Genomic DNA, 24,071 nt, shown 5'->3' on the forward strand with positions numbered 1-24,071 from the left:
TATAGAAGCTGGTTGTACTTAAAAATGTAGAATGTACAAATATAGACATATTTTCAAACATACCACACATTAAGCATAGCACATCAGTTGTTATTCCGTATGACCATCTTCTTTCCTGTACCAACATTACAGTTCCTTCCTTTAGATTCAAGTGCTCATTGCATTTTGATGGAACATTACAATGAGCTTTCTGGTCAAGTTCCAGCTATTTTTGCCAGTAATAATTCTATTTACTATGCTGTCCTTCCTTTAAGATAGGTCTCTCATCTCCCTTACTCGTTCCCATGAGAACAAACTTAGTAAAAATGTTTGAAATCAGTAGCTCAGCATTGATTCCAACTTGATATACCTGAATGATTCTGACAATCAGCCTTGCAAGTCTTTCTGGATATTTGTTGCCTTAATAAAAAAAAGGCAGCAGATGAATCATTCTCCCAGATATGTATATGTGTGCATGCAAACCTCAGTCCATTAAATGAAAACCCACAATTCTTTGACAGCTGAAGATTCCAGTTCATTCCACATGTATAAGTACCAGTTTGTAATGCAATGTAAACACTACTTCTTTGCACCAAAAAACTGAGCTACATTCTTCAGGATCTTTAGAGCATTTGCCTCAGCCTGTAGAGTCATCTCACTTGGTGAATGCAACTAAATCTTTCCATCATAACTGTGACTTGTATTGCCTTAGCCCTTGGCATCAAGGAAGACATATATCTAGTGTCACATCAAGGAAGACATGCATGTAGTGTAGTGTATGGCAAAGTCTTTCTTCTATGTACACTCAATGTTTATTGATCCTTGTAGACTGCTTACATAGTCTACTGGTTACTGTCAGTGTGTAGTGATGCACAGGTCCCAGGTCTGATCCTTGGCGACTGCTTTGCATTTTTAAGGGGTAGGGAGGTGTGGAATGGATGTATTATGACTTCTCTGGGAAAATGAAAGTACTTGAGTAAATAAGTGGTGAACTCAACATGGAAGCTGCTGGGTGTCAAATCTAAAGGGTTCTACTGTGTTGGCAATCACATATATTTAATTTATAATGTGTGTCTATAGTGTGTATTTAAGAGGGAAGTGAGGATCAAACTAAATTTTGTTTAAATGTTTGCAAAGATCTTCAACAAAGCCAATTATGGTTTAGTGGCCAGTTGACAATGAGGTCATTGGAGATGGAATATAAGCTCAGAGAGGATAAAAATGGGGAAAGAAATTGGTTATTTACTTTTCAATGGAGCTACCATTATTCACCACAACTGATTTAGTAAAACCTAAATATAGATGGCCAGGCAAGGCGAATCAATGCTGTGGTTTTCCTGAGATCCATTTATGAATGTCGTTATGCTTGCCATACTGCAAATCAGAACATGTAATTCCTATTCAAGGTTAAATAATTAAGTTCTACAGATTTTTGTTTATTTCATATTAGTTTTAGGCTTATTAGGCCATCTCCAGGAAACAACAGACTAGCATCTGAAAGGAACACTAGTTCTTAGGCAACCAATCACTATAAGCAAAGATACAATAAATTGCCCAGTGTTGTGCATCAGACTTGTTCCTAATGCTGAAGTTATAGTTTCACAATGGACAATGCTAAACATGATAAATAATTAAACTGCACAATATTGCAGGTTAAAATGTTATAATAATAAATTTTGTGAGGTCCTGACATTGGCTGAGATATTGTTAAGCTGAGCACTCTTCATTTATGTAATTATTATTTTATTGCGTAGTCTCATAGCACTTGAAACAAGAAAAGATAATACTACCAGTCATAAACTGTAAGCTTTAGTTTATTATGTATTTGGATAGCATTTTAAACAAGAAAAAATTCTATAAACAGCAGAAGCCTCTAGCTTTAATACTACATTTTCTGTGTATTTATAACATTGTCAACTAATTCTACTGATTTGTACAAAATTCAGTTAAATAACTGATCATATGAATAACCTACTTAGAATAACTTTGCGGATTTTCACAAGTCTTGCAAATGATGGAACTATTTTTACCATGCAGTTCACGTTAACTTCAACACATGGAACTGAAATCTAAAAAAGAAACTGATGTTTGTCAAACACATTCTACATATTGCCCACCCTGTAAAACGCTGACATGCATCTCAGAGAATGGTCTCCTGGAGATGGTCACAGTTACCTTCACCACCATATTCATGTCTTCTAAACTTAAACTCTGTCTAAAATGTTTCCTTCTATGCCATCTTCCTCTCCTGAGTAAGCAGAGTTCAATTCTGGAACCCAATCTTCTACCACAGACATTTAGTTTTTTAAAAAAATTCTGGGAACTTGAGTTATGACACATAGCCTTCAGGCAGTACTTTATATAAAATATGACACACATATGTAAGTTTTCTAACAGTGACATTTCAAATAAGTTTTCTCTATTCATGTCACAATTTTACCAGTTATTATTATTTATAACAATAATGGAGGTAAACACCCAGCTATATCAGATCAATGTGTGGAACAAAGTAACACATAATAGAAAACAGCTGTTGAGCACAATCTCTTTTTCCAGCAATAATATCCACATTCAGACACACAACCACACAGACATAAACACACACACTCCTGCAGCCTCAGCAAATACCAATTATTTTGATAAGGAGAGATGGGTAAAGGCGAAGAGGGAGAGAGAGAAGTGAGAGGGGTTGAAAGTTGTTACTTGTCATTCCCCCATAGAATGCGGTACACCATTGCTGATACATAACATGGCTGCTTCCACATGTGGCAGGCACTGCCTTTTATGGGGTAGGAAGTGTGTTTGACTGGACTGTGTTATGAGGCTGTGGGTGGGTGGTGGGTCTTGCACCTGGGTTGACCACAAGGAAACAACCCATCAGGTGCGGGACTGGGAGTAAGACTGAAACAGGGATGGACAAGAATATTCTGTAGGTTGTGTTGGCAGCAGGAAACTACTTTGGGTGATGTGGGTAGGACTTTTGGTTAGAATATCCCTCAGCTCAGGGCGTGACATAAGAGAGTCAAAGCCATGGTGGAGGATGTGGTTGACGTTTTCAAGGCCAGGGGGATACTGGCTTTTCAGAGAAGAGTTGGTTGATGGCTGGCTAATAGGTTTACAGGTGTCAAGAGGAGCAGATGGCATGGGAGATTTGTTGATGGATGAACTTGATAGGATAGTATGTGTCAGTAAAGACACTGGTAAGGTAATTGGTATATTTTGACAGCTCCTGCTTTCCACTGCAGATGCGGCATCCAAGGATGGCAAGGCTGTAAGGAAGGGAGTTTCTAGCATGGAATGTGTGACAGCTATCAAGCTGTCATAGTGGAGGTGACTGATGACATTTTCATGATCTGGGCTCACAGCAAGAGTAATCTTTGCTCTTCCTTCCAAAACCTTAACAACTGTTACCAAATCCCCTTCATTTAGTCCTCATCTGATCAAGCCATCTTTCTCATGTCAGTCTCCACCTCTCAGATGGTGCCATAAATACATCTGCCCATATCAAGTGCACCAACTACCAACTGCACCTCAATTTTGATAGCTGTCACCCATTCCATGCCATAAAGTCTCTTCTTTACAGCCTTATCAACCATGGACACTGCACCTGCAGTGCAAAGCAAGAGTTTTCAAAATATACTGATAACCTTACCAGAGCTTTATTGATAGACAATATCCAATCCAGCTCACATACAAACAACTCTCCCACACCATCCGCTCCTCCAACAGTAGAAAACCTGTTAACCAGCCAATGACCAGCTTTTCTCCAATCATCCAGTATCACCCGGGCCTTGAAAATCTCAACCACATCCACCACCAGGGCTTTGATTACCTCGTGGCATGGCGTGAGATGAATATCCTACCCAGAATCCTACCCCATCCCCAAAAGTAGTGTTCCACTGCCCACCCAACCTAAACAACCTGCTTTCTCCCACTACTCTTCCTCCCCCTCCGCGTGGGTATTCTCCAAATCCTCCCCCCTCCATCTTCACCCCCCCCTTTCCAACTCCTCTTTCTCCCTCACTTCCCTTTCTTTCTCTTCATCTTCACCTTTATCTCCTTTTCCACCCTGAGTTCCTCCCATCCCTATTCCAATACTAGTCCCAATCCTAAACCCCATGGCTCATTCCCTTGAGATCAGCCTTGGTGCAAGACCTGTCCCATACATCCATCCCCCATCTACTACCACAGTCCAGTCACAGGTGTTTCCTATCCAATGAAAGGAGAGGACACATGTGAAAGCAGCCCTGTTATATACCAGGTTTGCTGCAATTAATCTACAGTATTCTTGGGCATGAAAAGTAACCAACTGCTAGCTTGCATGAATGGCACTGCCAAACTGTGTCAAATCAAAAACATCCAGTTGCTGAACAACTGCATATGACAACACAAATTATGTAGGCCATTTGGAGACTCTCCTCCAGCAAAAGTTTCTCCAAACTATGCGGATGGGAATGGTCTCTTCAGCATATCCTGTGTTCTTGCAATCCCCTTGCCCTAATCCTTTGCTAAGCTGCCTCCACTGTCTCATCTTGTCTTTTCCTTTATATCTTCTGTCCATATCACACCTCACCCCCCCAGATCATGCACTGTTTTCTCCCACTGCTCAACCTTTCCAAGGCCTAAGGCCTCTCACTTTTCTCCCCCCCCCCCCCCCCCCCAGTTCTGCCCTCTCCCTCTCTTTCTGAATCTCTATCTCTTTTTGTTGTATCCCTGGTACTTTTTTCATCTTGTTGTGCACTGTGAAGTCATCTGTCCAACTACTTTCAATAACCAAGTAATAGCCATGGCCATGCGAGTGTGTGTTTGAGTGTGTGTGTGGTTGTGTGTGTGATTATGTGTACTATTGCTGGAAAACAGTGTTTGAAAGTTAGTGTGGATGCTGTTTTCTGTACCGTCTCACTGTGCTCCATGCATCGATCCATAAAACGTGATGGTTGCCTTTCCCTAATTTTGTATGTTGTTTCTCTTTATTTACTATTTATTTACTTAGTGCCAAATTTATCACATCACAGGGCTTGTCAAAACACAAGACAATATAAAATTTTACATCTAGCTTTTTAATCAACACATTTTGATTGAGTATAATAAAATAAACAATATTCTACTTAATTAAGAATGAGAAAACAGAATTTTATATACACAAGAGTAGTAAACAAAAGTGAAGTTCACATATACCACCAGAAATGGTATGTAACATTAGTAAAGTTGGTGAAAGATCACTGATGACAGTTGCAATGAGCTTGGAACAGCAGCATTATGCACTCATCTCAACCTATCATGTAGTGCAATCTTGTATATCTCTCTATGGCAAAATTTTCGTGTTAGTGCAGCTCTATTGAAGACTACTGTTTCACTTGCAGCCATTTATGTTTCACTCTTGGAAGCTTTCAACAGTGTCACCAGCTATTAGGGGTGTTCTTTCACCAACTGTACTATACATAGATTAATTTAGTAGGAGTTCTTCAGTTTTATTTAGAAATATTTCAAAAATTATAAATTTCTGAGGAGAGATTATAAATAAGAACCTATAGTGTTGAGCAATATTCCAAATATTCATTAAGGCTGTAGAAGCTATGGATTATTAATAGAGGTTTTAATTTCTTTTAGGTGCATTAGTGTATGGTGTTCTTTGTGTACATCCCTATGAAAGTCATCCCTATCCATTGCTTCATAATGAAATACAGTCAGTAAACAAAACCACAGCATGAAATGTTCACTGCAATAAGATAAAATTCAAACAGTAACAACAATGAATTTACCTTTGCAAATACAGCAGGAGATTGAACCAACTGAGGAATACAGTTACAGATGCACATGACAGCTGAAGATCATCAAAATTGCCAGAAAATACAGGAATGACCATCATGGTTGCAGATACATATAATAACCATGATACAAAGTTGCTTGGATCTAGCAAATATCGCCAGCGCTGCTGATATAGTTGAAATACTTCCCTCATTGTGCTAAGACCAATATATGTCAATATGGATACTGCACATATGTACATTGCTGCTTTTGGTTCTTTGACCTAAAACATTAAGTATTACTTGTGCTCAAAGTACATATGATAACATGTAAACTTGTAATTATTGTTTCAAACAATGGAAAATACAGCATGGACTGTAACAATATTATGAAAAGGGAAGTTGCTGATTACCATATAGTGGAGATGCTGAGTTGCAGTTAGGTACAACAAAAAGACTGTCACAAATATAGCTTTCGGCCAGTAAGGTCTTCATCAAAATTAGATGACAGATATAAACATAAACACTCACTAAAATGCAAGTTTGTGTTACTGTGTATGTGTGTGTCTGTCATCTAATTTTGATGAAGGCATTACTGGTCAAAAGCTGTATTTGTGAGTCTTTTTGTTGTGCCTACCTGCGACTCAGCATCTCCACTATATGGTGAGTAGCAACTTTCCTTTTCATAATATTGGTATAATTATTGTTTGATGCATGAAAACATGGGACATGAGACTATTGCCTTTAAAATGGATATGAACATAATCACTGCTAGGCCAAACCTAAAATATTCACATTCAAAGAGAGTGTCATTATTAAATTTACAGAACTGTATGAGTCTCCACTCAGCTAAGCTTTACACAAGAACTGTCTTATTGTTATGTTCTTTATCATACAATGAGAGTCCTTTATGGGCTCCACTGCTTCTTACAGGTGGCTTAACTTGTTTATATTCAGTATAAGAATGTTTGTTCCAGCTACTCACAAATTCTCCTAGTTTACTCACTCAAAGTTGTGAATCAGTTATGAAAAATTCTATAAAAATAATTGAAAATAAGCACAGACAAGAGAGAACTCATAAGTCTGGTAAATTCCTTTGAAATAACAGAAATTTTGTTAAGTGACACATATGTTGGTACTTGTGAACCTTGTGACAGTTCCAGTCAAACTATCAAAGCAATGAAACACTGATTTGTTTCTCTCTGCCACACATCATAAGATGGCTTGTGGAACATAGTTGTAGCTGTACATATCAGGCCTGTCTGACTTAAAGTGGTTATGTTCCTATTGTACTGCTCACTAAATGCACTTCGAATTATTTCAAAACAAGCAGTTCCTACAGTTTCACAAAATTTTAATATAATTATGTTGACTAGCTCAAATGGTTCGTCCCTATCTGCAACTGCTAGAACATAGTGAACAGCTACTTTAATTGTTGTAATCTCCCATGGGATGTCAGTAACTCTATTTTTCTTAATACAACTTCATGCTGCATTATACTCTTCAGTGTGAAAGAGTAGCTGATAATGAACCTGGGATAATTTTATGATGGGTTCTGGTGTTGTACTGAATTTTTAGAGATTAAGCAGGAACACAGAACTGACAGTGTTCTCACAGGGAAATTCTAATATCAAATAAAAGAAAATCTTGAGTTACGGTGACATAATCATACCACCTAAACAAAAAAAAATAGTTAAAATTTAATTTCAAGTGGAACTATGTGGTTCCAGACACCTTTTCAAATCTCCAACATTGATGGAGACTGCATTGCCATCTGCATATATACACCATAGATGTTTAGGGGGAATACCCATTCAGTTGAGGTGTGAATGGGAATTTAGGTTGAGGAGGGAGGCATGCTAGGGTGGTGCATGCTCGTGTGCAAAGTCACTGTGGCAGGGTGACATAGTGATTAGAGCGTCTGTCTAGTGAGCAGAAGAACCAAGGTTCAATTTATTTATTTTTATTATTTATTTACTTCTTTTTCTGGGGATCCATGTTGTGACAATATCACAGGATATAGAATGTGTCAGAAATCTATGGTAGCACATAAAAACAAAGCAAAATGATTTTATATTACAGTAAACAGTAACTTAGGTTCTACTACAGAAAATAAATTTTGAAAGATAAATAAATATTACAATGAAAATAACCATAATAGGCTGCCTTCATGGTTTCCATACTTCTATAAGAAGAAACAGTGCATAATATGTAAGTTGCTGAACTCAATCTTTTGCCAAGATCCACAATGTTGTTTGACCAGTTCAGTTTGCTGTCAATATGCAAGCCTAGGTATTTTGAGGTATCCACCGTGGTTATCACATGCTCACCTATTTTTACTAATTTCTTCATCTATGATTGTTGTCTGGAACTGAACATAGTTTGTTACAGTGTAATTAAAAGAAAGGCCATTAATGTTAAACCAGTTCACTGTTTCATTTAAAACCTTATTTGTCATTTCCTCAAGTTTATCTAGTGAATTATCAATACGTAGTGTAGTGTCATAAGCAAAAATGGTAAATCTACAATATTCTGTACAGAGAGGCAGATAATTTATAAAGATAATAAAAAGTAGGGGGCCCAGAACTGAGACTTGGGGCACTCCACATGTGATGGTACCCCATTATGAAGATAATGGGATTCCATTTTGACTATTCACTACAACTTTCTGTTTCCTGTTTGACAGGTATGAGTCAAGCCAATTCCCTGATGAAGCTCTTATTGCAAGATGTGCAGCTTTTTGTAAAAGAATCTGGTGACTGGCCCAGTCAAACACTTTTGTTAGGTCACAAAAAATCCCAACCATCTCCAGTTTTTGGTTGATAGATTCCAAGACTTTGCCAGCAACTGCAAATATTGCATCTTCTGTTGACAAACCTTTCTGAAATCCAAACTGACTTTCACCGAGGATATTTTGATCCCTTAGATGCTTCTGCATTAGTTTCTCTAAAACCTTTGACAAACTATTCAGTAGTGATATTGGCCAATAGTTAGCAGCAACCATCTTATCTCCTTTCTTATACAGTGGTTTTACAAGTGCATACTTAAGCCTCTCAGGAACTATTGCTTGCCTCAGTGATGCATCAAAAATGTGGCAAAGTACTTTACTTACATGGCTGGAGCAGTATTTTAACAATTTGTTAGAAATATTGTCAATCCCAGTAGAGTTTTTACTTTTCAGGGATTTAATAATTCTTTCAATTTCTTGACCAGTGACTGTTGTTACCTTCATGTGCTGTACTAAGCTAGGTAATCTGCCTTCAAAAGAGTGATGGCTTGGTTTATGGAGTCCTGTAAACCTATTTTTTCTGTTACTGTTAAGAAATGCTTGTCTAATGTGTCCGCAACTATTTTTGGATTGCTAACAAGATGACCCTCAACTTTTATTTGGATATTTTCACTACACACTGCATTTTTCCTTGTTTCCTTCTTTACAAAATTCCAAATAGTTTTTACTTTATTGCTCGAGTAATCAATTTCTGTCTTTAGGCTCATGTTTTTTGCTGTTTGTATGGTCTTATTCCGAACTTTATTGTAGAGTTTATAGTGCATCTCCTACTGGGATCATTTCATCTCTTGGCTGCTGCATATAGTTCCCCTCTTGTTTTACAAGAAATTTTGATGCCTTTAGTAATCCAAGGCATGTTTCCTGATTTTAACAGATTTTCTCTCACCGACTTTTTGGAAAGGTTTCTTCAAAAAGACTTTCAACTTCATTGATAAATATATTAAATTTCGAGTTAACATCAATTGCAGCATACACAGGAGACCAGTCTACTAGCTGTAATTGCTGATTAAAGCTTTCAGTAGTGTGTTAGTATAAATCCTAAAATTTTTCCAAATGAAATTTTCTTTCCTTTGTACATTTACCAGGTTTAGAGTGAGGAATTGCCCTTCATGATCAGAGAGACCATTTATAATGTTTTTCACAGTTAAATTATTGTAAATATCCCTATCTACAATTACATTACCTATTAAAGTGCTAGAACCAGCTCTTACTCTAGTTGGAGTGTCCACCACTGGTACTAAATTGTAACAGTACATTAGGTGTTCAAGGTCCGTTTTGTTTCTATTTTCCATTAAGAAGTCCACATCGAAGTCACACATTACAATAGTTGATTTAGTTTTCCTACATAGGTGGGACAGAACTGATTCTATTTGTCTCCGAAATACTTTCACGTTTTCATCAGGCAAGCAATATATAGCCAGTACAATAACTGTTGCACTGCCTGCTGCTAACTTGATGCCACACACCTCAAAACCCAGGGAATGGGTTTCATGGGCAAGCACAGTGACTAATGGAGGTTGAGGCCAGGAGGCTTATGGGAACATAGGATGTATTGCAGGGAAATTCCCACCTGCACAAGTCAGAAAAGCTGGTGTTGGTGGGAAGGATCCATATGGAACAGACTGTGAAGCAGTCATTGAAATGAAGGATATCATGTTTGGCAGCATGTTCAGCAACAGGGTGGTTCACTTGTTTCTTGGCCACAGTTTGTTGGTGGCCATTCATGCGGACGCGTAGCATATTGGTTGTCATGCCTACATAGAATACAGCACAGTGGTTGCAGCTTAGCTTGTAGGCCACAAAACTGGTTCCACAGGTAGCCCTGCCTTTGATGGGCTAGGTGTTATTAATGATCGGACTGGAGTAGGAGGTGGTGGGAGGATGTATGACACAGGTCTTGCATCTAGGTCTATTACAGGGGTATGAGCCATGAGGTAAGGGATTGGGAGCACGGGTTATGTATGGATGGATGAGTAAATTGTGTAGGTTCGGTGCACAGCAGAATATCACTGTGGGAAGGATGGGAAGGATGGGAAGGATAGTGGGCAAGACATTTCTCATTTCAGGACAAGAGGTAATCGAAACCCTGGCAGAGAATATAATTCAGTTACTCCAGTCCTGGGTGGTACTGAGTTACAAGTGAATGTTCCTGTGTGACCAGACAGTGAGACTTTGGGAGGTGGTGGGAAACTGGAAAGATAAGGCAGGGGAGATTTGTCTTTGTACGAGGTTGGGAGGCCAATTACAGTGCCCCATGACCCCTCCTAGCTGACAAACCCTGTCTCGTAGAGCTACTACACTTACCCCACCCTCCCAAACTCCCTCCCATCACTACATAAATCCAGAACCTAAACAGACCCACAACACAGTCATGAACCTTTCCTCCAGAAGCCTTAGCCCCACAGAAATATCAGTCCTTTCCAAAGGCCTCACCTTTTGCCCCACACCCAAATTCAGTCATTCAGGACTTGTTACAGACCTTCTCTCCTTCTCCTGGTCCCTAGGAAACACTTTTTTCCACCAATCCTACCAATCAGACTCAACCAAAGACCAATACTGAACCTTGCCTAACTCCATCCAACCGTAATCCACTCCACTGCCTTCAAACACCCCCTGTTAACTTCCAGAATTTCTTAACCTCGAACCTTGCCTCACCATCATTCTCCAAATCCTTCAACATGGAGAGTAACCTTATATCTGCAGAAAGAACTGCAGTCCACCATCTAAAAACTGATCCTGATCTTATAATCCTACCTGCTGACAAAGGCTCCACCACTGTTGTTTTGAACTGCATGTATTACCTGGCAGAAGGGCTCCACCAGCTGTCAGATACTTCCACCTACAAACCTTGCCACAGTGACCCCACTCCAGTAATCCAGCAGAATCTCCAGTCACTACTCAAATCCTTAGGCCCATCCCACAACCTCTCCCCTGAGTCCGTCTCTCTACTCACTCCTACCACTCCCCGCACTCCTGCCCTCTACATGCTTCCTAAAGTCCATAAACCTAACCACCCAGGGTGCCCCATTGTGGCCGGTTACTGTGCCCCCCACTGAGAGAACCTCTGCTCTCATAGACCAACACCTTCAACCTATTACCCGAAACCTACCTTCTTATCTAAAATATACCAACCATTTCCTCCACTGACTCTCCACAATTCCTGCCCCTTTACCACATGGTGCCCTGCTAGTCACAATTGATTCCACCTCCCTGTACACTAACATTTCTAATGCCCAGGGCCTTACCACTATTGAACACTACCTTTCCCAATGCCCGACAGATTCCAAAACCAACAACCTGCTTCATCGTCGCCATGACCAACTTCTCCTTTGAAGGCATTACCTATGAACAAATCCGGGGTACGGCTATAGGCACCCGCATGGCACCATCCTATGCCAACCTCTCCATGGGCCATCTAGAGGATCCTTCCTAAAAGCCCAGAATCCTAAACCCCTCACCTGGTTCGGATTCACTGATGACATCTTTGCTATCTGGATCGTAGGTGAGGACACCCTATCCACATTCCTCCAGAACCTCAACAACTTCTCCCACATTTGCTTCACCTAGTCCTACTCAACCCAACAAGCGAACCTTCCTAGATTTTGACCTGCACCTTGAAGATGTCTACATCTGTACCTCCATCCATATCAAACCTACTAACCACCAGCAACACCTCCACTTCGACAGCTGCCACCCATTCCATACCAAAAAGTCCCTTCTGTTCAGCCTAGCCACCCGTAGTCATCGCATCTGCAGTGATGAGCAGTCCCTCTCAAAACAAACGGAAGGTCTCACTGAAGCCTCCCAACCTCATACAGAAACAAATATCCCATGCCTAGTCTCCCATCACCTCCCAAAGTCTCACAGTCTGGCCACAGAGGAGCATTCCCCTTGTAACTCAGAACCACCCAGCACTGGAGTAACTGAATTACATTCTCCGCCAGGGTTTCAATTACCTCTCGTCTTGCCCTGAAATGATAAATGCCCTGTCCACTATCCTTCCCACAGTGGTATTCGACCAGCCACCGAAACTACACAATATACTTGCCCATCCTTACACAACCCCTGCTTCCAATCCCTTACCTCATGCCTCATAATACCCCTGTAATAGACCTAGACTGTCTCATACATCCTCCCACCACCACCTACTCCAGTCCGGTCACTAACATCACCTATCCCATCAAAGGCAGGGCTACCTGTGGAACCAGTTGTGTGGCCTACAAGCTAAGCTGCAACCACTGTGCTGGATTCTACGTAGGCATGACAACCAACAAGCTGTCTGTCCGCATGAATGGCCACTGACAAACTGTGGCCAAGAAACAAGTGGATCACCCTGTTGCTGAACACACTGCCAAACATGACATCCTTCATTTCAATGACTGCTTCACAGTCTGTTCCATATGGATCCCTGTAATACATCCTATGTTCCCATAAGCCTCCTGGCCTCAACCTCCATTAGTCACTGTCCTCACCCGTGCAACCCATTCCCATTCCAGCACTACACAGCTGTCATTCCACCACCACACCCAGTCTTTTATTATTATTATTATTATTATTTCTCTCCTTTTCTGCTACTCCCCCCCCACCCCCTCTTGCATGCCCTCCTCCTAAGCTGCAGCATTTTACTGTCCGCCATCCCCACCATACTATCTGTCCTGATCCCCACCCCAGCCTCCTCCTTAGCCCCACCCAGTCTCCACTTCCATCGTGCACTGGTGCTGCTGCTCGCAACGTGGTTTCAATTGCCTGAGACTTCAGTCATGTGTGTGAGTTGCATTTGCGTGAGTGTGTGTATGTGCGCGTATGTGTGTCTATTGTTGACAAAGGCCATAAGCCAAAAGCTTCAAGTGTGAAAATCTTTTTGTTGTGCCTATCTACGACTCAGCATCTCTGCCATATTAAAATGTTTTTATATATTTATTGTTATTATTATTGAAGTCATACATATCTGTGGTGCATTAAAAGTGGAGGTGAGAGCAAGCTATTTTTCAGGAAGGGAGGAGACTATGACAAAGCTTTGACTGCCTCTCCCACCTTCCTCCTGCACCCCAGAACTCAACTATGAATTCCCAACTGCATGACTGTAGGACCCCAGAAACTAAATGTTTGCCAGAGAGATTTTATGGTAGTTAAATGCAACTATGTTGACTGTTAATAACGTTATTGTGAATTGACAATGTTATTGAAGCACCAAGTACAATCTTTGATGTAGTAGACAGAAGAAATTAACTAACAGGAGTGACCAAACATTAGAGTATACTGTATGAACTGATCATTAGATCACCTCCACAGAGCAAGAGGCACTGTATCGAGGTACAGAGAAAAAAATGTATTAGGTAGATCCAATGCACTCATCTTTTAAAATCTTACACTAGAAACCCATCATAGATCTTCATGATGTACTAAATAGTGTGCTATGTAGTGAATCAATTTGAAAATGTTTAACTACTAATGACGAAAAAAATCATTATTTGTTACACAGATAACATCTTTGCAATATTTGCGATGAGTGTTGAGAATATTGTATACCAGTATACATAACTTCACTGAATTTTTTTGTTTTGTTTATATACACTCCTGGAAATGGAAAAAAGAACACATTGACACCGGTGTGTCAGACCCACCATACTTGCTCCGGAAACTGCGAGAGGGCTGTACAAGCAATGATCACACGCACGGCACAGCGGACACACCAGGAACCGCGGTGTTGGCCGTCGAATGGCGCTAGCTGCGCAGCATTTGTGCACCGCCGCTGTCAGTGTCAGCCAGTTTGCCGTGGCATACGGAGCTCCATCGCAGTCTTTAACACTGGTAGCATGCCGCGACAGCATGGACGTGAACCGTATGTGCAGTTGACGGACTTTGAGCAAGGGCGTATAGTGGGCATGCGGGAGGCCGGGTGGACGTACCGCCGAATTGCTCAACACGTGGGGCGTGAGGTCTCCACAGTACATCGATGTTGTCGCCAGTGGTCGGCGGAAGGTGCACGTGCCCATCGACCTGGGACCGGACCGCAGCGACGCACGGATGCACGCCAAGACCGTAGGATCCTACGCAGTGCCGTAGGGGACCGCACCGCCACTTCCCAGCAAATTAGGGACACTGTTGCTCCTGGGGTATCGGCGAGGACCATTCGCAACCGTCTCCATGAAGCTGGGCTACGGTCCCGCACACCGTTAGGCCGTCTTCCGCTCACGCCCCAACATCGTGCAGCCCGCCTCCAGTGGTGTCGCGACAGGCGTGAATGGAGGGACGAATGGAGACGTGTCGTCTTCAGCGATGAGAGTCGCTTCTGCCTTGGTGCCAATGATGGCCGTATGCATGTTTGGCGCCGTGCAGGTGAGCGCCACAATCAGGACTGCATATGACCGAGGCACACAGGGCCAACACCCGGCATCATGGTGTGGGGAGCGATCTCCTACACTGGCCGTACACCACTGGTGATCGTCGAGGGGACACTGAATAGTGCACGGTACATCCAAACCGTCATCGAACCCATCGTTCTACCATTCCTAGACCGGCAAGGGAACTTGCTGTTCCAACAGGACAATGCACGTCCGCATGTATCCCGTGCCACCCAACGTGCTCTAGAAGGTGTAAGTCAACTACCCTTGCCAGCAAGATCTCTAGATCTGTCCCCCATTGAGCATGTTTGGGACTGGATGAAGCGTCGTCTCACGCGGTCTGCACGTCCAGCACGAACGCTGGTCCAAATGAGGCGCCAGGTGGAAATGGCATGGCAAGCCGTTCCACAGGACTACATCCAGCATCTCTACGATCGTCTCCATGGGAGAATAGCAGCCTGCATTGCTGCGAAAGGTGGATATACACTGTACTAGTGCCGACATTGTGCATGCTCTGTTGCCTGTGTCTATGTGCCTGTGGTTCTGTCAGTGTGATCATGTGATGTATCTGACCCCAGGAATGTGTCAATAAAGTTTCCCCTTCCTGGGACAATGAATTCACGGTGTTCTTATTTCAATTTCCAGGAGTGTATGTTGTAAATCACTTGTAGGAAAGTAGGATCCTCTTATAAACAAGCCATGAATGATTCACGGCTGCATGAATATGGTAGAAAATATGTTGTCATAAGATGGAGAACTTTAAACACATCTCATCATCAGTATTACAATTCATTCCACATTGATCCTTCTGAACAACTATTCTCTTAAGCTTTTCTCTGATCATGATGTAACCCAGCTGGAATTTTTTCATGTCTCCATGCTTTTCCTAGTATACCCCCTCCTCTTGTGATTTTTAACAGTGTATTCACCATTAATAGCTGAAATTTATTGCAGAACTTCAATTAGTCTTTCCCCTACCTCATTCCTGCTACTCAGCTCATATTCTTACATAACTCTGTCTTCTACTCCTTCTCTTACAAGAGTGTTTCAGTCCCCCATGATTATTAGATATTCTTTTCTCTTTAGATACTGGATCACATGTTCAGTATCCTAATATACTTTCTCTATCTCTTTATTTCTGTTTACGGATTACATACAACACACTAAAACTTCAGAAAAACTCAGACTGTTTGAAAACCTGCTGACTAGAGTACTAATAGACACATATGAAACTACTATTGACATATTTCACCCAGTCACCATCCAGTGGATAGATGCAGAAATTAAAACATATGTGTTGGATAGAATAATGAAGTTTCCATACCATTTCACTGTACAACAAACAGATGCCATTAAGAGCAGTATCATGCTCCATACTAGAGTTTTAGCCAATAAATTGGTTGATTGATTATGATTTTTTCATTAGTCTTCCTGTCAGTGTTTTTCACTCTTAGATGTGTTACCAGTGTTAAGGTGGTCATCCTATATGCTGTTCTGTGTTGTTTCCTCTCAGATATGCCTGCGGTGTAACGTTCCTAATTTTGAATTAAACTACTCCTCTGGTACTGGTCACATTGTCACTGGAGTGGAGCATGCTCAAAAGGAACATGTAACATTATTTGAATGAAATTTCAATGAAAACTGGAGTGCTCATGAGAAGAATCGTTTCCAATGACCGATAATTTTACACTTGGGCCACGAAATGACAAACAGCAATGAAATGTTAAAAGTCTGTCAAATGCCACATATTTCCACTTACATAACCAAGAATTTACCAAACCTAGCACATCTACCATGTTCATGAATAAACGATTAGATTCGCCTACTACATTTGAATAGAAATGGACAAAATGAATTTTTGTACATTAAATGTGATGCTAAGGCTTTCACCTTTCCTGAGAGTTTCACCATCTCTTTCAGACTTTTTCAGCTCTGAACAAGTATCAATTACGTACTTTGTAGGATGAAGAGAATGGTGTGTCGTAACTGAAAGGTGTGTTGTATCTGCAATTCACGACTGTTACTTTGAGATTCTGTGGAAGAGTCATCACAATTTTTGGTACTGAAAAATCAGCCTCACTCTCACTGCTACTGCCACTATCTCTAGTAGTTCTTCCTCTATAAAACTATGATGATATGTCATCATCTTAGCAGAACTTAAAATGTTTTTCATCTGACAAACAGAACATTACTGTAATGTCAATACTGAATTGGAGCCAGAAACATTAAGAGGACAGGAGACACTAACAGAAAATGTCCACAGATATTCTAACCAGCAACCAAAAATTGGAAACAGTACTGGCTGAACACAACAGAAATGTGAGTATGTACATTGATGTACATTGGCACCCGAATGACATCACATATATATGCAACCATATGTCACAGGGCCCAAACAGGTAGCACATGTACAGAAATCTTCATAAATTGTGAAATGGCAGCCTGGCACAGGTTAGTAGATCCACAGCATTTTGAGGAAGATGTGATGCTGTGTCTTAACACTACTAACCCCCATTAAATGCATTAATAAGATGTTCTCAGATTTATGGCTCAAACAGCCATTTCGAGATGCTTTCAAATAAGCTTTCCTAGACCATTTTGGAAATGGTAACTGGGCGCCAAAAGTCAATGGTCCATTATTATTGTTGCACAAAAATATTTCCTTATTAGGTGTGGACTGAGAACCACTGACAACAAAGACAGTGACAATGCAGATTGCAGTTTAGCTATATAAGGACCACATCATTTGATTTACAGTAGTCCATTATTGTTTTTCAGTGGCTGAATAGAGTATCAAAAGCTTATGAAAATTTAACCATTTGACATGTCTGGAAGCTTGGGAAGATCTTTGTTAATAATCTTTTTCATTTTAAGAACAATAAAGATAATTAAACCATAAAACCTTTAACATTTTGTATCCTGTGATCAGTATGTGGAAAGCTTATGGAGAAACAAACCAATGTTTCATAATAAAGTTAATACAGTCTTATGGAAAAGTAGTTTCATGCTTAATTAGAAAGACTTTCCATGCAAATTAGAGTCATCAAACTCTAAGACTGATAGAAGAAAAAATAGTTTGTAATTACTGTACCTGAATTGTGAAGTCTGGTCTTGTTGAGTTAGTTGTAAAATTCCGACGTATCCATGTCTTTTCCATGAGCTGTGCTGAGAAAGAGGTGACCAAGGCAAGAAAAACTGTGTAAAGAAGTAAGTTCAACAGATGAAAGTATTTCCCATAAGAGTTCCACTTCATCTGGAGATACTTTTGACTTAGAGGATGAGCAAGCAGTTCCACTCTTCCATGTGCAACCATCGCCTATAATGAACACACAACATTTTAAACAAGGAAGATACACTACAAAACATTAAACAGTCTCCTTTAGGAAGATTGCCACAAACTTACTTCTCCAACATGGTTCCTACTCTGCGAATGACTTCATAGACACCAGATTACACTAACATGCCACTTTTAATCTGCTTTCCCACATATAATCCCTATTAATTCTTATGATAACATGGTGAAAGTCAATATACAATCATTTGTTTTCATATGCTATAATACAGTGAAAATAAAAACATACAGGGTACTTCAAAATACTTTTACAAGCTTTGGGGACATGATCCTTACACCAAAACATGAAAAATTTCTTATAAACATTTCTGAAAATTCTTTGTTTTTGAGTTATTAATGAAAGTTTAAAATTTAGGTGATTTGAAGTCATCAACACTTAAACTCATAATAAATCATTTAATCAAATGAACTGTGGGTTCTTGGCAAAACATTATAAATTAACTAAACAAACACCGTTTTTTGCCTTGTTTCACAATTTTATAATTAATGTTACTGCACAACTTAGGTTTTGGCTTATAAGCCCATTTTCAAGTACCTTACTGGTTCCCAAAGATGATACTCACACAACATTAATCCAGAAGAGCAGCTGAGCATTGTTAGTACAGTGGAATTTTGTTTAAATCAAAATTATTTCTTTTTTCAAGGGAGCTATTATCAGCAGGCAGACAGTCTGGCAGTGGGCTCAGTTTTATCCCCCTTACTAGCAGAAATGTCCATGGACAAGTGGGACACTGATTTTCTTAGGAGAGAACCACCGGCAAAACATGTTGTGTATGGTACAGCTATGTAGATGATATTCTTTTTATGTGGAAAGCTTCCAATACACAACTCCACAAATATGAGGAAAATATGAACCAGTGGCACACTAACATAAATGTTAGCATGGAGTTGGGAGGGAAGCATAAATTTCCTGGACATTAGCTTAAAGATAGAAGACAGTAACCATAAATTTAAAATTTACTGAAAAGACTCCTTCACTGACACAGTCACCCCAGCTTCCTCCCAACGTCCTACAACCTACAAACATGCAGCGTTCCACCACATGATCCACCACCTCCATTCTATCCCTATGTCCCAAGAAGACTTCGACCAGGGGCTTGACAATAAGAACAATAGCCACAAATAATGAATTTAAACCCAACATCATTGATAAAATTTTAGGTAAAAAAATGAAGAAGTAAGCCATTTCCCTACTGTCCCCAATGAAAAACACATACGAACTGGAAAAGAAATGGTGCAGATTACTTTTTATAGGGAAAACATCAAGTAACATACGTAACATTTTGAAGGCAAAGGGTTTCTCTGTGTTTTTCTATGTCCCTCCTGTGTTTTTCTATGTCCCTCAGACAATAGGTACTTGCTTCTTCAATGCAAAAGACAAACAACTGCCTTCATAAAAAGTGGGGTTTATAAAATTACATGCCATGAGTGTCAGTCTTACTACATTGTACAGACAAGGAGGTCCATCTGCAACAGGCTTAAAGAACACCACAGAAGCTGGAGATTGAAGAGGTCTGATTCAGCCTTTGCAGAACATTGCCGAACAATAACCACAAATACGTAATAGATTGCAAGTCTTACACACAGAGGAAAAGGGGGCTAAACTCAAACAAATAGAAATTTTAGAAATTAAAAGATGTATGTGTACATCCCCACACCTATTATTAAATGAACAAACCCAATTCAATTATTCACCTCTTTTAGATGAGATCACAACCGCAGGATACAAGCAAAACTTTGGGCCCCAGTCCATCGTAGTTAAAAAGTTCTTGGCTGATGCATAACTTTAGTCCTGTCATGTTAGTGTAGTTGCTGAATTGTGTAATAACATATGTAATTTGTTAAAAAATGGTCACTGACGTAATTTTGCATTAAGCTATGGACTGACACCTTAAGAAGTTGAGATGATTATCTTTGTCTGGTCATCATGTTTATCTGTGCATTATCATCTTTGGGAACCAGTAAGGTACTTAAAAATGGGCTTATAACCTAGGCTGTACAGTAACATTAATAATAAAATTGTGACACAAGGCAAAAAATAGTGTTTGTTTAGTCATAATAAATCCTTGAAATGTCCTCCTCTTGCTTCTAAACGTGCATGCACCTTGTTGAATCATGAGCTGTCACACACTTTCACATACTCCCGAACAGTTTTGAATGGTTTTCCAGGCTTCCAAGACACATCGATGAAGGGTTTGTGCATCCAGACGATCCGCTGCATAGACTAGTTATTTAAGGTGCCCTGAGATAATGATCCAAAGGACTGAGGTTGGGGGAATGTGCAGGCCATGGAACTGGTCCTTCTCTACATATCCATCTGTCAAGGTAGATACCAGTCACTGCATCTTGAGTGCTCAGACTGAAATGTGTTGGAGCTCCATCATCTATAAGCTAATTGTTTCCTCTTACTTGCAAGGGCACATTTTCTACTGGGTCTTGGAGGAGTAGACAGCACCTGCAAGACATGCAGTGAGAATGTATGGCCTTATCAGATATCTAGCCCATACTGTAGCATGATGATTGTGATTGATCCATTTGTGTTGGCTGTGGAAATTTGTTATTCCATCTTTTTCTAATGTTGCCTCATCTGTAAACAAAACTGAAGAGACAAACAACAGATTGACAATTTGTGCAACTAACCATCAGCATACATTCTCCCACTGTGCATGACTGGCAGGTAAAAGGCCTTCATGCTGGACTTGCAGATGTACCATGCATCAGGCCCACTTGCCTTGCACTGAACCCAGCTCCTCCTTGACATCCCATAGAATGTACCCTTACTGGTCAGGCATATGAGCAAAATGTGGTCTTCCTTGATCAATAGTATATGGTCCTATAGACCCTGTTTCAGCAATGCAACACAACACATAAGGTTGGATGACTCAGCTGTCTTTGCTCTGCAAATTCTGTCTGATACAGTCGTGCAACCTCATGTCTGTTACTACTCACACAGCCAAACATAAAAATATGTCTGCTTGCTCACAAAATGAATATCCTGCCATGTTCAATGGAGTGCTTTCAGTCGACTCACTACCTATATTACATGTACACAATGGACATGTTGAAGACAGGTGAATGATGAATGTACACAAGTCTCACCAGCGACAGTTCTCCCTAGCCACACAATGCCAAGTAGAGTTGTTGGATTGTACCTAGGAAGCTGCTGAATGTCGACTTTCATTAATAACTCAAAAATGAAGGATATTCAGACATACATTTATATGGACCTTTTTCTTGTTTTGGTGTAAGGAACCTATCCCTGAAGTCGGTAAAAGTATGTTTGAAACTCCTGTAATATTCTATAGTTTTGAATGCGACCCCATTGCATGTATGTATTGACAAGGCAGGTCCAAGTCAAAACAGATGTTATGATCCTATTAAATGTAATTACTTCATAATGCACTACACACTGTAATGCATTTTAAATATTAATAATATTTACTGGTCTAACAATAAAAATTTTTAAAAATGTCATGTTACATAAAAGAAAATGGAAGCTACAACAAATGAATGCAACTTTAAAGTGATATCTGCATTTTTTGACATATGACATAAAGAATGAACACACAGATTCTATCACAAAAACTTTATTTTAAATACTGAACAGTAACAACTGTAGTTAGACAAAAACGAGAATGTTAGACTGGCAGCACATTTTTGATTAACAGGCAAGTTGATGATTCCATTTTTGCACATATTTTTTGACGGCTGATATAGTTGTTTTCTTCAGGTGAGGTAAAAACAGGCCTCTTGTGTGCACTATTTGAGATTGAATACATTTGTTTGTGGTTCTCACAAATCACATAAGGCTAATTCCAGGAAGGAAAAAATGTTGGGTGTCATACTGGACAGGACAGTCAAAACAGAATATTTCCATGCCAAATTAATAATGCCATTATCAGTGATCTGATGAACAAGTGTGCTATTACATTGTTCATTCTGTATATACTTGTTAGCAACATTCCTGATTCACCATCACAGATGGCAGTGGTAAACAGATGAGCACACACAGGAAGAACCATCCATAATCACCTTTCTTCTTTACATTGGCTCCACATCCATCAGAATTGGATGCATTTTAGGAAATAATAATATCAAGTGCACTTTCTCTCATCCATCCAAATATACATGCTCCCCAGCACAGTTAAAAATCACCTAAAATTCTAAAAATTGCAGGGAGAAATACTTCAGACATAAATAAAAATGGTACATGAGAGTCAGGATGAACAAACATGCCATACCAGGCTCCTCAAGCCCCAAATCTGCCATGTACTCATATGTAAACACAATATACAGAGAACAGAAACAAAAATTGTAGCATCCTATTGGGAAGGTGCTGTCAAGCAGGCTGTGGAAAGTGCCTTTTGTGAATCCTCATTAATCAGTAGATTAGCTCCACCACCATCAAAGCATGGAACCTTATATTAAATTTTTCACATACCTAGTACAACCTTGCTTCTAGTCAGAAGGTGAACAATTCCCAAAGATATGGACAAGTACACGGGATACATATGACGACCTGATTTAATGTATAAATATTATGCCAAATTTCTTCAGGTCATCCAGAAGGAAAGACTACAGTCTCACAAATACCGAAAACCGAATCTTAGTCAGAAATATTTCTATTTCACATCATACAAAAACATATTCTGGACTGATTGACTGTTCCATCAGTTCTTGGTATAATATTTTATACATTATGGATGAAACATACACAATATTCTTAGAATATTACACCAGTGTTTTGTGTGTTTCATTCATAGTAACCTAGATCCTTAGAATAGGCTACTATGCCCAGTGTTTGCAAGAACGCACAGACCACATCCATCTAGAATAAGTGTAACACAAGTGATCCAATAAAGTGCTATCCAATATTATTGACAATTTTTATAATCACAGAACACATTTTAAATATATATATGAAGACAGTAACTGTTCTCGAAAGAACAGAATACTGTTGATGACCGTGCAGCTTTTCCCTGGAATAAATGATAACTAACTGAAACCCTTAGCTGCCGACAGGTGTTGTTGATATACCTCGATGTGGACAGCTGAAAATGTGTGCCCCGACCGGGACTCGAACCCGGGATCTCCTGCTTACATGCGAGACGCTCTATCCATCTGAGCCACTGAGGGCACAAGTGAATAGCACGACTGCAGGGACTTATCCCTTGCACGCTTCCCGTGAGACTCACATTCCCAACTGCTCACAATTCTATATATGTAATGTACCTTATAGACATTTGCCCATTCACTCATTACTCGCACATGCTTTGGTGATTCCCGTAAGAGTTTGGGCAACCTGTGCGCATTCGCACAGATGAAGGTCAATGGCTGGGTAGCCTTTAACTATATATATGAATACAGTAACTGTTCTCGAAAGAACAGAATACTGTTGATGACTGTGCAGCTTTTCCCTGGAATAAATGATGACTAACTGAAACCCTTAGCTGCTGACAGGTGCTGTTGATATACCTCGATGTGGACAGCTGAAAATGTGTGACCCGACCGGGACTCGAACCTGGTATCTCCTGCTTACATGGCAGACGCTCTATCCATCTGAGCCACCGAGGACACAGACAAATAGCGCTATTCATCTGTGTCCTCGGTGGCTCAGATGGATAGAGCGTCTGCCATGTAAGCAGGAGATCCCGGGTTCGAGTCCCGGTCGGGTCACAAATTTTCAGCTGTCCACATCGAGGTATATCAACAACACCTGTCGGCAGCTAAGGGTTTCAGTTAGTCATCACACATTTTAAACCCTAATGTAATGAGGTTCCTCAAACAGAACGACCTTCTAATAACACTGATCATGCAAAATCCAACATGTGTTTTCTAACATGACATTATGAAAGCCATGG

At 40.2% G+C, this 24,071-nt stretch overlaps 1 protein-coding gene across 1 annotated transcript in view; it reads right to left on the bottom strand.

Moving 5' to 3' along the window:
• LOC126258163 (transient receptor potential cation channel subfamily A member 1) overlaps positions 1 to 24,071 on the bottom strand; it is a 441,338-nt gene that overhangs the window by 65,905 nt on the left and 351,362 nt on the right. Inside the window, exons 15-16 of the mRNA XM_049955623.1 lie at positions 17,950 to 18,174; positions 5,742 to 6,010 (exon numbers count right to left, since the gene is read on the bottom strand). Coding sequence (XP_049811580.1) covers positions 5,742 to 6,010; positions 17,950 to 18,174 — 494 coding nt within the window. The remainder of the gene's footprint in view (positions 1 to 5,741; positions 6,011 to 17,949; positions 18,175 to 24,071) is intronic.

The sequence above is a fragment of the Schistocerca nitens genome, chromosome 1 (genome assembly GCF_023898315.1).
Source record: "Schistocerca nitens isolate TAMUIC-IGC-003100 chromosome 1, iqSchNite1.1, whole genome shotgun sequence".
NCBI classification, from domain to species: Eukaryota; Metazoa; Arthropoda; class Insecta; order Orthoptera; family Acrididae; genus Schistocerca; species Schistocerca nitens.